General features: G+C 42.8%; 1 protein-coding gene across 4 annotated transcripts in view; it reads right to left on the reverse strand.

The window, feature by feature from the left end:
* The window catches only part of Tsc22d3 (TSC22 domain family member 3), a 63,952-nt gene extending 56,685 nt beyond the window's left edge, over positions 1–7,267 (reverse strand). The window contains exons 1-2 of one of the 4 annotated variants that reach the window (XM_060375532.1): positions 7,157–7,267; positions 5,020–5,445 (exon numbers count right to left, since the gene is read on the reverse strand). In XM_060375532.1, coding sequence (XP_060231515.1) covers positions 5,020–5,330 — 311 coding nt within the window. In that variant the 5' untranslated portion in view covers positions 5,331–5,445; positions 7,157–7,267. Of the gene's footprint in view, positions 1–5,019; positions 5,446–5,671; positions 5,787–5,826; positions 5,960–6,044; positions 6,114–7,156 lie in introns of those variants that run through there. The other 3 variants (XM_060375531.1, XM_060375529.1, XM_060375530.1) reach the window with 3 other exon arrangements.
* Between the last annotated feature and the right edge of the window lie 8,127 nt (positions 7,268–15,394).

A 15,394-nucleotide genomic window follows, 5' to 3' on the forward strand; every position in this document is an offset into this window, starting at 1 on the left:
AAGACAAATCTAGGCTTTGCTGAGTTTCAGGCCAGCCCAGATCAGTAAGAGTTCCAAGCCACCTTGGGCTGTAGTGTGAGACTATCTCAAAAACAAAACAAAACAAAACAAAACAAAACCAAAAAAGCAAGATACAAACAAATAAAAAAACAAACAAACAAAAAACGTAGAAATAAATTTGAGGTTATAAAAATAGCAATGATAAAGCAGAATATTGCCAGTTACCATGGCAGTTTGCTACACCTTAAAAGTTAGGCAATTAAGATCAAAATTTTGACTTTTTTTTATTTTTAAATATGGCATTTAAACTGGAAAATTCAGCTAACTGCCCATTGTATCTTATCTTCCTCCTAAATTTTCTAGTATTCAGAAACATAGTCAAATGATGCACTGAAGTCTAATAATAGTGTGAACCTCAGTTTTTCTGAGACTGTTCCAGTCTGATCATCAGAGTCCTGTGTCCCATGCAAGACTATGATAGATGGTCATTTTGACCGTTTGCAAAGGTTCTGGAATCACATTTTCCTTTGCTTAATAAATGAAATTTTAGTGTTCTAAGCACCTCTTTGGTGTTAGTTCTTTTATCAATTATTGTTATTAGTATTATTTTTTAGTTTGGAAACAATTCTTTAGTCAGAGACATTTCAATAGACTCTAAAATCCATGATCTCAGTTAGAGTATGGCATTGCTCTTTATTGTGAAACAAAGGGTAAGTAACTTAAAATTTCCATGCATCAAGTACTTTCTTTTAAAAATGAAAACAGATGCTAATAATACTGATTTTGGTCAGTTGTTATAAATACTAAGTGAGACTATGTAGATGCTATTCTTGGCATACATTATAAACAGTACTTATTACCTATTAATCCTTTATGGTTATTAGTTACGTTACACAAGATTGAAGGCATGGTGCTTAAAATACATTTCTTCTCCCAAACAGTCTAGAGGTACCATTTACATACCGAAAGACAGCATACTTATTCTCACTGATTCCTATATTTACAAACACTCCATCAGAACTTGTTGGAGTTAGTTACCACATGTGATTAAAACTGAAAAAGAAAAATGCACGTTTAAACACTAATAAGGATTTTCTAGCACATGATTAAAGTTGTGGGATTGGGGAGGTGGTTCAGTGGTTAAGAATGCTTGGTGCTAAAACAATAAAATAAATTAAAAATAATAATAATAAAGAATGCTTGGTGTTCCTGCAGAGAATCGATCAGAATTTGGTTCCCATCACCTGCATCAGGGAGCTCACAAACACCTGTATGTAACTCCAGCTCTAGGGGTTCTGATATTTTCTTCTACCTTCCAAGGATATCTGCATGCCTGTGCATGTGTGTGTGTGAGTGCGTGTATGTATGTACGCACTTCTCAAAAACATTAAAAAAATATTTTAAAAAATGTTCAAGTTGAGCAGGCACGGTGGTGCACTCGGTGGTGCACTCGGGAGGGAGGCAGAGGCAGGCAGATCTCTGTGTGTTCCAGGCCAGCCTGGTCTACACAGGGAGTCTAGGACAGCCAAGGTTACACAGAGAAACACTGTCTCAGACAAAACAAACAAAAAAGTTCAAGTTGTGAAATCTTTACCTCAGAGTACACCAACAATTAAGTAGTTATCCATCATCACCAAAGCAAAACAAAACAAAACACTTTTACTGAGTACTGGCTGCATAAGTAGAAGCCAAGGAGAAACCACACAATTAAAACACAGCCTTGAAATAATAGCATTTGAGGACCTGCTGCTGCTTTTTTTTTTTTTTTTTTTTTAGCATTGGTGTTGCTTTTCACTTTTCATATTTATAAATTTTACTTTAAAAAGCAAGCCTGAAAGCTACCTGTTATTAAGCCATAGCTACAACTTCATTCCCAGGTCATACAAATTCTATGCTTTTGCATGAAGCCTTTTTTAATTCTGATCCCCTAAACCACCTTCTATATCCACCTAACTCCTTACCAGAATTCCTGTAGCTCTTTCTTTTACACATGTGTTCTTTCCTGTTTGGTAATCCCTATTACCAAAGCCTAAGGACTTTTAAAAATGACATTCGTATTTTACTTTATAGTAATTTACATACTTGAACAGTAACCTCTGTCATTGTTTGGGTTTGTCTTTCTGTCCATAGGACAGGTCAGCACTAGAGAAACAAAAGAGAAAAGGCAAACCTACTTCATTATATATTTCATGTTTCCAATTTCACTTTCTCTTCCAAAATTCATTTTTAAACTAACATTAAAATCTCTAAGTAACTACAATACATAAATTGGTTATTTGAGAACTTCACTACCTTCAGCACCTCTATGAAATTTCTACCTGCCACTTTTACCAGCATAAATATTCTTCCCACCTTTTGAAGATTCATGTGCTCGTGACACATACGTTCTTTTGTAGCTGTCTTTTAACTAGAGTGATTTTATACATTGTTCATCTTTTTAGCTGCAAAATAAAATAAAATAAGTACAAACAGAAAAAAAAAAACAACACAGCCATATCCTCAGATTGCTTACACTCTTTGTTCTTGGAAAATAAAGGCCTAAACTGGGAGATAGGGACAGATCAAAAGAGATAAAGCAGATATAAATCAAGAATGCACCATGGCTTCTTCCCAAGAATGTTGGAGGCCTTGAAATAGCAGAATAAGCTACAAGATAAGGGGCTGGAAGATTGGCTTCTCCAGTAGATATGGCCTTGAAAAATTATAATGGAAAACACACTCAAAGAGGGACCTGACATGTCTTATTGTGAATTGGAACAGGAGTAAAAATTATGGCTGGATTATAGAGGTAGAAACCTAGGGAATCAAACGAAGTGAGAAAGGAAATGTTCATAAAGCAGGCTGTCCAACCTATACATTGGAAAAACTGCATAGCCAGCAACAACAGTCTTCTAGTTTGCAAAGAACATGTCATTCTGTGCAAAGCCTGGACTGAATTTGGGATCTCCAAATTAAGGAAAAGAGAATGATTTATCATGCTATGATTATTAGATTGTTACCAAAGGATTCTGTCACTCACTACTGAGCTTCAAAGAAGCCTAGTAGCCATCTAGCTTGTTGTGAGATAGCAGCATAGGATGTTGGCTGAGTTGCTCTGGTTCCAGTAGGCACTGACAGGTATCCCCCTACTTTGCTCCTTTCCTTCCTACAGTGCCTTTAACATTCCTCTTCAATAGCTTTGCCGGGCTTTGTCAAGAACCAAGTACCGAAAACTGAAGTAGATGACCAAGGAGGTCTTTTAAGAAACTCAAACAATCACCACACACCAGAGGTGTGACAAATTGTGAACTCTTTGCAAAACAGCCTCCCATTTCACTCACCCAGGTCAGACCCTCCTAAGGCTTAGAAACAGAAATCACCCTCTTACTTCACCAAAGCCCTAGAGGACACCCTGTTTTCCCAGTTGAAGCAAATGCAAGTGCTCTCTCCAGATTTCTCCTCACTCCCTCACCTTTGCCACTCTCCAACTGAGCTATGCCAGCAAGCACGTTACTAGCTAGTTAAGGATTGTGCTGTATAGGATTTCAGTGTCTATGGGCTGAATATACTTGTAGTAATATTTTACCAGAAATGAAGATTCTCTTGAAACCAGTTCTGTCTATAGGTTGGCCTTATTTTAGACCATGAACTAATTTGATGCCTAATGTGAAATAAGGGAGAACGTGCTTCACTGGCATTACGAATATCTCAGAAACACAACTTGACATAATAACATTAAATCAACAGCCTTGCTTGTCCCCACCAGAAATCACTGGGGCTGAAGCTAAGAGAAAGTGGATTTGTCTTTGGAAAAAGGAGATAAACACATTCTTGGTGGTTAATAAGAGAGCCTCCTGCATTTCATAGCTTCTAAGATGTCCTATTTGCATTTCACTGCCAAGTAAGTAATGCATTGGGTGCTCAGCATTTCTCATCACTTTGGGCACACCACCTGCCCACAATCCAGAAACTGAGAGATAGAAAGTGTTGTACAGAGAGCACTGAGGTCAGATAACTTTCTCAGGCTCATACAAATAGAAGCATAACTTGTATTACTACCCAGGTCTCCAACAGCAGGGACGTCGCTCTTACATAACCTGTGTCATTAAGCAAGAATAAAATCCACCCCAGTGTGCACACACACACATGCAGGCACATGCTCTTGCTCACGCAGATACATGGCATCTGAATGCATGCACACCATCTCTAAGAACGCAAAACCCATGGAAGGTTTCCTGAAGTTCCTGCCCCTAAGTTATCTGAATTTTAAGTCATGAATACCAGAGAATGTCATTGTTGGAAATAGCAGCTGCCTTGAGCACTCCCATTGTGTTTCTCTCTTCCCTTTTCCCATTCTTGTTTTTGGGTCTAGAAAATCTGATACACACTCCAACACAGGTCTACAGGGAGATGGATTCATCCACTCTCTTGCCATACAGAGGCCTTGAAGTGCTCAAAGTAATGATCCTAAACTAATTTTTCTGGAGTTGCTTTTCATTTGCATTCAGGATAAAAGTCCATCATCTACAGAGTGGGCTGTTTCCTCCCCCATCTCCAGTCTCAAAAATTCTCACAGGTGTCTGATTTTTTCCATCCTGCATCCTTGATATTCCTCCAACAGAAGTTCAATTTGTTGATGACATTTCACTTATCCTTACAGTCAATGCCAAACACTGGTTTAAGTCCTTCCAGTTTCAGTTCCACTGAGTAGGGTGGAAGTCAAATTCCAAGAGAACCTCACGACAAAACTGTCTGAAGGACTTTATAAATTCCAATCCATAGAGAGCCATCCCATCTTCTGGGTCCTACTTTGTAAGCCTTTCCAGGCGGCACTCAAAAGACACACCTGCTAGAATTCACTGAGCTTTGCAGGGCTAGAACTAGCCAACAGGTCCAGCCTATGAGCCTGTCCCCATCCCCACCTCCACCCAGTGCCTCTAGGAAACCTCCTGGTGTGCCCTTTGTCAGGGATGAAGATGCAAGAGAGGCTAGTGTCAGCAGGGACATGTTCCCATGTGACCGTGACTGCCAGTTACCCACCTGTGGAAGAAGAGCAGAATGGAGAGCATGGTCTGATCGATGTTGCGGTTGCAGATGCCCTCGTTGATCAGGTAGCAGGGGTCTCGAACCACAGGCTCCAGCGAATCCTGCCGCATAATGTTGTTGAGCTTGTCAGTGTTGAGGTTCTCGAAGATAAGTTTCTCCTGCAGCTGCCGAAAGTTGCTCACGATGGGGCTGCCTGGGTTGTTCTCCCCGCCTCTTTGGAGATCGCTGCGGTTGGCGAGGTCCAGGCAGCAGTTGCAGCAGTCGAGCCCGACAGGTGAGCGGCAGTCGGTCTTGGACTGGGCCATCTTCTCAGGCTTGGAGGCCGACTGCTCGGCGAGGAGGTCAGGGGTGGCTGGCAGGTGCTCACCCACCGAACTGGAGCTGGCCTTCTGGGACTCCAGGGTGCCTGGAAAAGGCAAGCTGCAAGAAGAGTTGGAAATCAGCGCCTAAAAAGCCGGACACCTTCAGCTCGGGGCCCCCTTCTGGTGATAGCGCTCGGGGTGCGAAGAGAAACAGCTGGACAAACAGCTCCCAGCCGATCCTTTGGGCTCACTTCCTTCTCCTCCTCCTCCTCCCCCCACCCCCGCCGTCTGGAAGGCAGGGCCGCTCCCCCTCTACAGTTTAACCCCCCCTCCCACGGACGTGCCAAACGCTGTCCCCCAGGCGCAGTCCTAAGTTTCCCAAGTGTGAGCAAGGAAGGCTCCGGGTGGACCTGCAGGCGGCAGGAAGGGCGGGCAGAAAAGGGATCGCCCGTGGCGCTCCCTCCCAGTTTCTCTTTGGTGGCCCGCGGGCTCCGCTGACCTAGCGGTGGCAGGAGCCCGGTGCACAGGGAGAGAGCCAGGAGTCCAGGAGACCACACAGGGCCGTGACAGCATGTAAATTAGCACCGAGGGGCAGGCGGAGGACACGCCACCGCCGCCGCCGCAGCTTTCCTGACTGGGCTTGAGGAGGGCCCCTGGCTCCCTGACTTCTTCCCCACAACCCCCACCCTTCCCCGGCGCCCACGCGGCTGCTCGCACCATCGCCCACGCTCCTAGGCAGGCAGCCTCAGCGGTTCCTCACTATGCGCGCCTCGCCACGGCTCACCTAGCTCAAGTCCAGCCCTCCAGGAGCGCGTAAGCTGCTTCCCCCACCCCGTGGGCCATAGCCCGGGAGAGCCGCCCACCCCACCCCCAAGCCCAGGGGCCACACAGGGTTCGGGCTCCCAGAGAGAGTAAATGGTACCTTACTGGTTGTGCCTGGCCACGGAGGCTTCCCCTGGTAGGAGAGCGGGACGCTCAGGGCCTTTAAACAGCTGCGCCACGCAGCCAGGCTTTTTGGGAAGTGCTCTGAGAGCTAAGAGCCCACAAACTGCCAGAAAACACCACGAGGACCTAATGCCCCCAACTCCAAACTCTCACATTGCCCATTCTCCCCATGCCCGCTGCTCCTCACTTGCCATCCTGTCTGGCTCCCAGGTTCACTGCCTGCTCTGTGCTCCGCGCCCCACTCGACGCCATCGCATCAGGTTCTGCTGTCTGGGCTGCGGGCTTCCCTGAGGCTGGCCCCTTCTCCTCCGCCGCTCTTCTCCCGCTCTTTTGGCTATTCCTGTCATTTAATGGCTCCTTTCTTTTTCTTTCTTTCTTTCTTCTCTCTCTCTCTCTCTCTCTCTCTCTCTCTCTCTCTCTCTCTCTCTCTCTCTCTCTCTCTCTCCCCCTTCCTTTCTTCTTTTTTGTTTTGTTTTTTGAGACAGAGTTTTTGTGTGTAGTCCTGGCTGTCCTGTACTCGCTTTGTAGATCATGCCGGCCTGGAACTCAGAGATCCGCCTGCCTCTGTCTCCCTGAGTGCTGGGATTACAGGCGTGTTGCCACTAAGCCCAGTTTTTCTTTTTCTAACTTTCTTCCCTCATTTCTTTCATTTTCCTCTTTTCTTTCCTCTTGCCCGTTCTCATCTTTCTTTTTCTCCTCCTTTACCTCTAGCTGCCCGTCTCTCCCTTTTCTCCGCTCCTGCTTTGACCCCCTCCCTTCTATTTCTTTCATTTTATCCCCCCCCCCAATCACGTCGGCATCCCCTCTTTCTCCTCATCTTTCCATTTTTTTTTTTCTTTCCCCAAACTTGTTCTCCGGCTTTTAGAAGCCCCTCTGCCCCCTACCTGTTACTTCAGGTGATGTGTGTCTGTCATTCTTCCGGAGAGACTTAGTTAGTGTTCAGCCGCCCACAGGCAGAGTCTGGAGAGGAGTGATGCGTCCTGTACTGGTGGCGGAGGGATCTGGGAACATAACGGTCGAGAGGAGGTGTACTGAAAGGGCAGATATAGGGGCCAGCCTGGTGACCTGGGTGAATGCCCCTTCTTTTCAGGGACTCGTAAGGTGATCAAAGAGGGCGGCTTTTAGTGTTTCTCAGAAGTTAGAGTTTGTTCAATATGGAAGACTGAGTACTTATTGCTTCTTCTAAAAATTAAAACACATTTATAATATAAACACATTTATAAAAGGTTTTGTATAAAACTCACATAAATTTCATTCGGTCTTACTCCCTTACAACAACCCCCTCTGCCCCCTTCATTTGCTTCATTCAAGAAGTCAGGGCATTTGAAATAGAGCAGTATATACTGCCACCTTCTGCCCAAAACCTGAACTATTTTCTCTCTGTGCATAGGGAACACACTGTAGGTGCCTCTTGGTGGAAGGATCCATTGGAACACCAACTGGGGACAGGAGTCCCTTTATTTCAATAATAATAAAATTCCAGCCGTCTGAGCTCTGGTAGATTTGACTTAAATACATTAAAAACGTCTTAGCTTACCGTGCTGCAGTGCACCCTAAGATCCCAGCTACTCCAAAAGCAGTAGCAGGATGCTTGTGACTTTTAGGCCAGCCCGAACTAAATAGTAAGGTTGTCTTTTTTTTTTAAGCCCACCCCATAGAAAAAGAATCTTCAAGCCTTCCCTGTAATTAATTAAGAGCAAAGAGCAGCCAAATAATTCCTGTTCCCCAGTCCTTGTGGCTGTTACATGGTGCCCAAAATGTGGGTCATTGGGGAAGGCTGTGTTCTGTGCTGTAGTGACTAGAAAAACCAAAACTTGCTGTGTCTCCGCTTCCTGAGAAGATGCCAAAGCCCAGGATCAAAGAGACCATGGTGGTTATTGCATAAAGCAGTATAACCGAGATTATATATACATCCTCACAGACTAAGAAACATTTATTTATTTTTTCTCTTATAAGCCCATCTTGTTATTTTCTTGTATTTCTTTCTTCTCTCTTTTAAATGTTCTTGGATAAAACCCAGAGGAGGTAGTAGAATATAAAATTTCATCTGCATTGTGTAGACTTATAGCCTACTGAATTGTTTTTTAATTACAATGTTTATTATTTCCTTCTTGTTTATAATTATTTTATGTTAAATGTTAGAATAAAATATGGTACTTCCATAAATGTTTATTTGCATTTTGGGAACAACTAGGCTTTTTGCTTCTATGTTTGCCTGAACCCTCTTATCTTTGTGTAACCTTGGGATGAGGCCAGGGGGGAAGTATTTCCTTCTTGGCATTTGGCACCGTTAAATTTAAGATTTTTGTCCCCTTGACATTTCCCTGTTGTAGTCCTTTCTTTAAAGCAGTATTTTTAATAATTCAGTACAGATTTGCATACCATATCAAGGCCGATCAAGAGCAAATATAGTTGAGATATAGAAAAATCTAGATAGTACAGAGATAGAGTTCAGAGAACTGGCATTTGTGTGCACACAAGTCCAGCTTGTGTTGACAGACTGCATACCTCTGTGAGGGAAGGCTGACTGGACAGGACCTCCTTGGCTCTCCTCTGTGAAGCCTTGCTTTACCAACATACACAGGGTTAGATGGAGAGATTCCAAGCAAATGTTCGTGCATAAGCTCCAGAATGTAGCAGTCTGGGACACTAGTAGACACAGATGGTGGCTTTTTGGGTGGAGCAAAAAGGGAGCAGAAGAAACACACCTACTTCTTGAAGAAATTCAACAGCCATTTACTGTACACTTGTCTTGTGCCAGGTACAGAGTTAATAAAAATTCAGAGGTAATTAAGATACATGCCAAATCTCCCCTCCCCCAAGAACTCCTGATCTCTCTTGGACAAACAGATAGACATATAGACAAAACACTACAAGTCAAGCTGAGTCTGGAGTTACTGACCTGAAACCCCAGCTTTTTGGGAGGCTAAGGCAGGAGGTTTAAAGATTCAAGCCCAGCCTGGACAACTGAGCAAATCAAGATCTTTCCTTCATATGTGCTCACAAGCATGTGTGTTAAGGGTTGATGATATAGATCAAGTACTCTACACAAATAGAGTACTTGTGTAACATGAGTAAGGGTCTAGGTCCAATCACCAGCACCTCAAAACCAGCAATAAACAAACAAAACCCAAGCCTGCCACTACAAGTAGTAAACACTTGGTGATTTGTGGGCAGATAGCAATATGTGCTGGCATAGGTGGAGAAGACTTCACTTTGGGATGGAAGGGCAATCCACACATATCCTTTCCTTAGCTTAATTACAGTAAAGCTACATCCTAACAAATCTACCATGAACTGAGAAAATATCACAAGTAATAAAAAAAATGGAATTTCTACACTTAGTTCACTGAGAACCATAGCTTAGCAACACAGGAGTCCATATGACCCTCCTAGTCTTCTGGCTTACTGGAAGCTGCTCATCATCCAAATCCTAATTTTTTTTTCAAACCCTAAATTTTAAGTAGAGATTTTGCTGAACACATATTGACTCTTTCACAATCATAAAACACAAAATTTTCAGGACAGCCAAGGTTACACAGAGAAACTGTCTTGAAAAACAAAAACAAAAAAAAAACAAGCCGCCCCCCCCAAAAAAAAACCCTAAAATCCAACATCAAAAAAACGCCACAAAATTCATAAGTAGAATCCTTGAAAATCAGGAACTAGTAGAGTGAGGCCTGTAGGTAGCAATAGTGGGTATGCTGGGATCCTGTGTGGATTTCAAAAGAGTTTTGTGTTACTAGAGAAGAAAATGGGAGAGACAGAAGTTGAGAGTTGGAAAGGATTCAGAGCCCACATCTTTTTTTTTTTAAATTATTCCTTTTATATCCTGATTGTAGCCTCCTCCCTCATGTCCTTCCAGTCCTCCCCCCTCCCTCTTCTTCTTATCTCCTTCTCCAAGTCCACTGAAAGAGGGAGTTCTCCTCCTTTGTCATTTGCCCACAGCTTATCAAGTCTCATCAGGACTGCCTGGATCCTCTTCCTCTGTGTTCTGGCAAGGCCGCACCGCCATGCGGAGGTGATTAAAGAGCAGGCAAAGGAGTTCAAGTCAGAGACAGCTCCTGCTCTCCTTACTCGGGAACCCACATGGAGATTGAGCTGCCTGTGGCCTACATCTGAAGCAGGGGTTCTATGTCCTCTCCATGCATAGTTCTTGGTTGATACATCATTCTCTAAAGGCTCCTCTGGGCCCAGCTTTTTCAGAGTCCACATCTTAGGGAACTCAATGTAAAGCATTAAAGAAAATTTGCCCTGAGCCTAGTGTGGTGGTTTACACTTGTAATCCCAACACTCAAAGTGACTTTGAGCTATATAAAAGATCCTGGCTAACGGAGTCTTATGGAAGAGTGGGGACATAGAAGGACCCAGAGGGGACAGGAGCACCGCAAGGAGATCAATAAAGCCAAAAAGTCTGGGTCCAGGGAGGCCTGCAGAGACCAACCAAGGACCATGCACAGAGAGGACCTAGGCCCCCTGCTCAGATGTAGCCTATAGGTAGTTCAGTCTCCATGTGGGTTTCTTAGTATGGGGAGCAGGGGTTGTCTCTCGCATGGATTGTGTTGCTTGCTCCTTGATCACTTCTCCCTGATGGGGAGACATTTTCAGGACACAGAGGAAGAGGATGCAGGCAGTCCTGATGAGACCTGATAAGCAGGGTAAGGGTAAGGGAGGAGGGCTCCCCCTTTCTGAGAATTAGGAGACTTGGATAAGAGAGAAGAGGAAGAGGGAGGGAGGATGAGAGAAGGAGAACACAAGAGAAGGGACTGTGATCAGGATGTAAAGTGAATACGTTTTTAAAAATTTTTAATTAAAAAAAAAGATCCTGGCTAAAATCAACCAACCACAAATCTGTCTGCTTCACAAATTTGCCTTGGTTTAGATAATTAAGAGAAGGGTTAAATATCATTTCTTGGGTCCTAATTATGTGCCACAAATGCACACATAATATATATATATATACATTTTTATTTACTTTTCACAACAACACTATGAAATAGGTATGATTTCAGTGATGATTAGACCTTAAAATTACAGAAACTCTCAGGATACACAAGGATATGTGATGGAGTCAGGAGTTGAACTTACAGTTTCTTAATTCCTGAGCTTGTGTTCTTATCCACTAGGTGTTCTTATCCACTAGGTCACTAGGTGACTTTTTAAATAGAGGCTTAACAAATATTCTTTCTTTTTTTTTTTTTTTTCCCGAGACAGAGTTTCTCTGTGTAACAATCCTGACTGTCCTGGCACTCACTTTGTAGATCAGGTTGGCCTCGAACTTACAGAGATCCACCTGCTACTGCCTCCCAAGTGCTGGGATTAAAGGCATGCTCCATTATTGCCTGGCTGGCTTATCAAATATTTACGAAGTGAAACATCTGTTTTAAGAAGATTGTACATTCACAGAGCCACATATGCATCTGACTATTTACTATTTACTGACTATTATATCAAAAGACTTATTAATACTGTGGGCCACCAAGAAGGAAATTGATGACCCTAGTATAATATTATGATAGGTAAAATGAGTCAGGTGTTATGTTAAAAGCTTTATATAGCATTATATAAATTAACTATCCCAACAACCTTTTGTGTTAGATGCTGCCTTTATTTCCATTTACTAGGTCAGGAAACTTGAGCTACAAAGAGAAAATAGAGCACACCAGGATTATAAGTAGCTACCCTTTAAGCACATAGAGTCTAGTTAGGTTCAAATCAATATACCCAAGGGAGTTGTCCACAAGTTCATTTTATATCATCAATATCCAATTTTGTTAGCTTCTCCTCACAGAGGGAATCAGATTCATTAAAACTCACACACCTTTGTAAAGCTGGTAATGGTACAAAATCTAGATCAAGGTGTTCAGAACCCTTTTTTTTTTCTATTTTGTGCCACACATCATTATGACAATAGGGAAGCTTATGAACCTCTTATCAAAATAATATTCTTAGATAACACAAGATAAAACATATGATTACAACAGAAAGATATCATACTAAAGTGCAGATTTCAAAATATATAAAATAGAAATTTATATAAGTGCCTGTTAATATAGTAAAAACAAGATTCTAGACACAGTTTTCATAACTGTGATATGAACTTCAGAATAATGGATGTGAGTTTATTTAAAGATACTCAAAATAAGAGTAATGTGACATAAAACTGTTTATTTATGGGGCAGGAGAGATGCATCAGTCAGTAATGTGCCCGCATCATGAGGACCCGAATTCAGATCTCTGACACCCTCATAAAAAGGCAAGCATGGCAGCGCCCATGTAAACCAAAACCTGGAATGCTACCACAAGACTCTCCCATTTCATTTCTTTTTTCATTTTCTAGATATTGTGAAGAAGCAAATTCTTTGATGACGAAGCCCCCTTGCTAAAGCTCCACCAAGAAGTTAGCACACTCAGGTCACCCCTGATCCTTAACTCTACCACACGAGGCTTTTGCCTTTTATTAAGCACAGGATGGGTGCCTGGGAGTGTGTGCATCATTCATCACTTCAGAGATACAGGTGCAGAATATCAGAGTCAGCTGCTTGAAGAAAGCAGCCTACACACTTGGACACTAAGGACATCCATAGCACCTATGAGTTCAGACCTCATAATTTGGGTTTATAAAACAGGAATCAGTGCACCTTTTCTGTGCACGTCTTTTTCATTTTCACAGTTTCTTTTATATATTTTCCTATGCTTTATCTTGGTATAATTGACAAAAAATTTATGCGTAGTATACAAAGTCATGATTTTTTGAATTTACTTCTTTTTATTAATATTTTAGTCAATTAATGTGTATTAAATCTTAGCACGGTACTGGCACAAAGCGAATATGCAGATCAATTACAATAGATGAGATGACCCACAAATACACCCATACATCTAGAGAAAACAACTCACCATTAAGGTGTCAAAAACATATATCACAGAAATAACAGAATTTCTTTTTTTTTAACCTTCATCTATTTCGTTATTCTTATGAAGCAAGACTTCATTGATTATAATAAAATAATATCCCAGTATTTAGTAAATGGAAAACTTTAGTAGCTTGTATATTGTTTTGTGACTTTAGGTGATTATTATATTCCTAATAAATCTAATAGTTGAGAAGTATGTGTTTTGAGATGTTAGCCTTGGGCATTAGTTGATCTTTTTTTTTTTTTTTTTTTTTTTCAAGTGTCTCCAGGCCTTTATTTTTTTTTTTTTTTCAATGCAGTTTATTCAGGAACATTGAACAATCCTCGGACCCCGGGGAAAGCCAGCCCACAGCTTAAATAGCCTCTGGGTAGCCAACCCAGGCGTGCCACGGGGGCAATGCAGATAGGTCCACATACATGGAAGCAAGCCAGATCCTCGGCCTTAGCCAAATGTGGAGTTGTTCGTGATAGAGAGCACTCACCATCGGGAAGGTGGAAGGCGGAAACCAGCTCCATCTTTAAGGCATAGCATTCCGCAGCTCTCTACAGTTCCCCCTTTTTGTTTTAGACGCATCAGGCAAGAGTAGAGGTCTGATCTCTGATATTAGAAATAAATAGGGACTTTGTACCGATGTTCATTTAGGTGTCATCCACCCAAAGAGCATCAGACCCGTCCAATACTTTTTTCTCAGAGGCGGGACCTGGGGCATCAACCCGCATGCAATCAGACATGCTCTTCTCTGGGTCCAAAGCGGCTGACCCTGAGTGCAGTGCTTAGCCTCGCATCCTGAGCGTATCATTTTAGCTTTTTATGGTATCCAACCATGCTTGGGGAGAATGTCCTGCTTCAATGGCTGTAAAGGCCTGAATGATCATGGCTGCATCACACTGTTGTGAGACTCTAATCTTGCATATATACCACAGGCAAACCAAGGAGACCAACACCAGAAGGCCTGCTAACACTCCCATGCCCGCCCATTCCTTCAGATGATTCATGGCTGCAGCAATCCATGTTGATAATCCTGTGGCTAGTCCTGCGTCCACTCCGGTAGAATTTACTGTGACAATGGCCACTCTCAGCTGCTCCATCGTAGTATCGAATTCTCCAGTCCAATTACCTAAAATATAGCTCCACAATTGTTTAGACAGATTTGCAGCGCAGGAAAAATTCTCATGTTGTATGCTAGTGACACAAAGTCCAGCATACTTTTTCTAGAACTGACGCAGGATGTTCCAACGAGGGGTTAAGGCTTCTCATAATATTTCCTATAAGCCCACACCTGTTTGTCTATATCCCCCATTTTTATTCATTATTAGCCAGATAGAGCCAAGTAATTGTGGTAATGATACTTGCTTTTTTGCCCAATGCTGGAATGCTAGTAAAGTTAGGTATGCCCTGGTTACTCGCATGCCTCACTGGGTGCCTATGCCCATTGATGCCCCTCACGCTATGACTCTCTTCAGACAGAAAAGGGATCTTGGAACTACAGCCACCATTGTTACTACCATCTCATTGACAGCTGTTGGAGCTACCACCAGGGCATTAGCCATGAGTCTCAGACCCTGAATAATCATTTAGCCAATGTAGCTCATGCCTTAGTTGTACATAAGAGAATTAATGCTCAACTAAAAGGAAGCTTGATGGTGTTCAATCAGAGGATTGACCTCTTGCAGGAGCAAATTGATACCCTATGGCAAATCGCTCATTAGTTGATCTTTTAAAAAAATTATTTATTTATTTTTATTAATTACAGTTTATTCACTTTGAATCCCAACTGTAGCCCCATCCCTCATCCCCTCCCAGTCTCACCCTCCCTCCCTCTTCTCCAACCATGCCCCTCACCCAGTTCACTGATAGGGGAGGTCCTCCTCCCCTTCCATCTGATTCTAGTCTATCAGGTCTCTTCAGGACTGCCTTCATTGTCTTCCTCTGTGGCCTGGTAAGAATGCATGCTCCTCAGGGGGAGGTGATCAAAGAGCAGGCCACTGAAAGACCTGAAAGGGACAGGAGCTCCACAAGGAGTGCAATATATATATCTGAGCATCTGAGCACAGGGGTCTTTCCAGAGACTGATACTCCAACCATGTATCATGGAGATAACCTAGAACCCCTGCAGAGTTGTAGCCCATGGCAACTCGGTGTCCAACTGGGTTCCCTAGTAATGGGAACAGGGACTGTCTCTGACATGAATGCAGTGGCTGGCT

This window comes from Meriones unguiculatus, chromosome X (assembly GCF_030254825.1).
Source record: "Meriones unguiculatus strain TT.TT164.6M chromosome X, Bangor_MerUng_6.1, whole genome shotgun sequence".
Taxonomy (NCBI): domain Eukaryota; kingdom Metazoa; phylum Chordata; class Mammalia; order Rodentia; family Muridae; genus Meriones; species Meriones unguiculatus.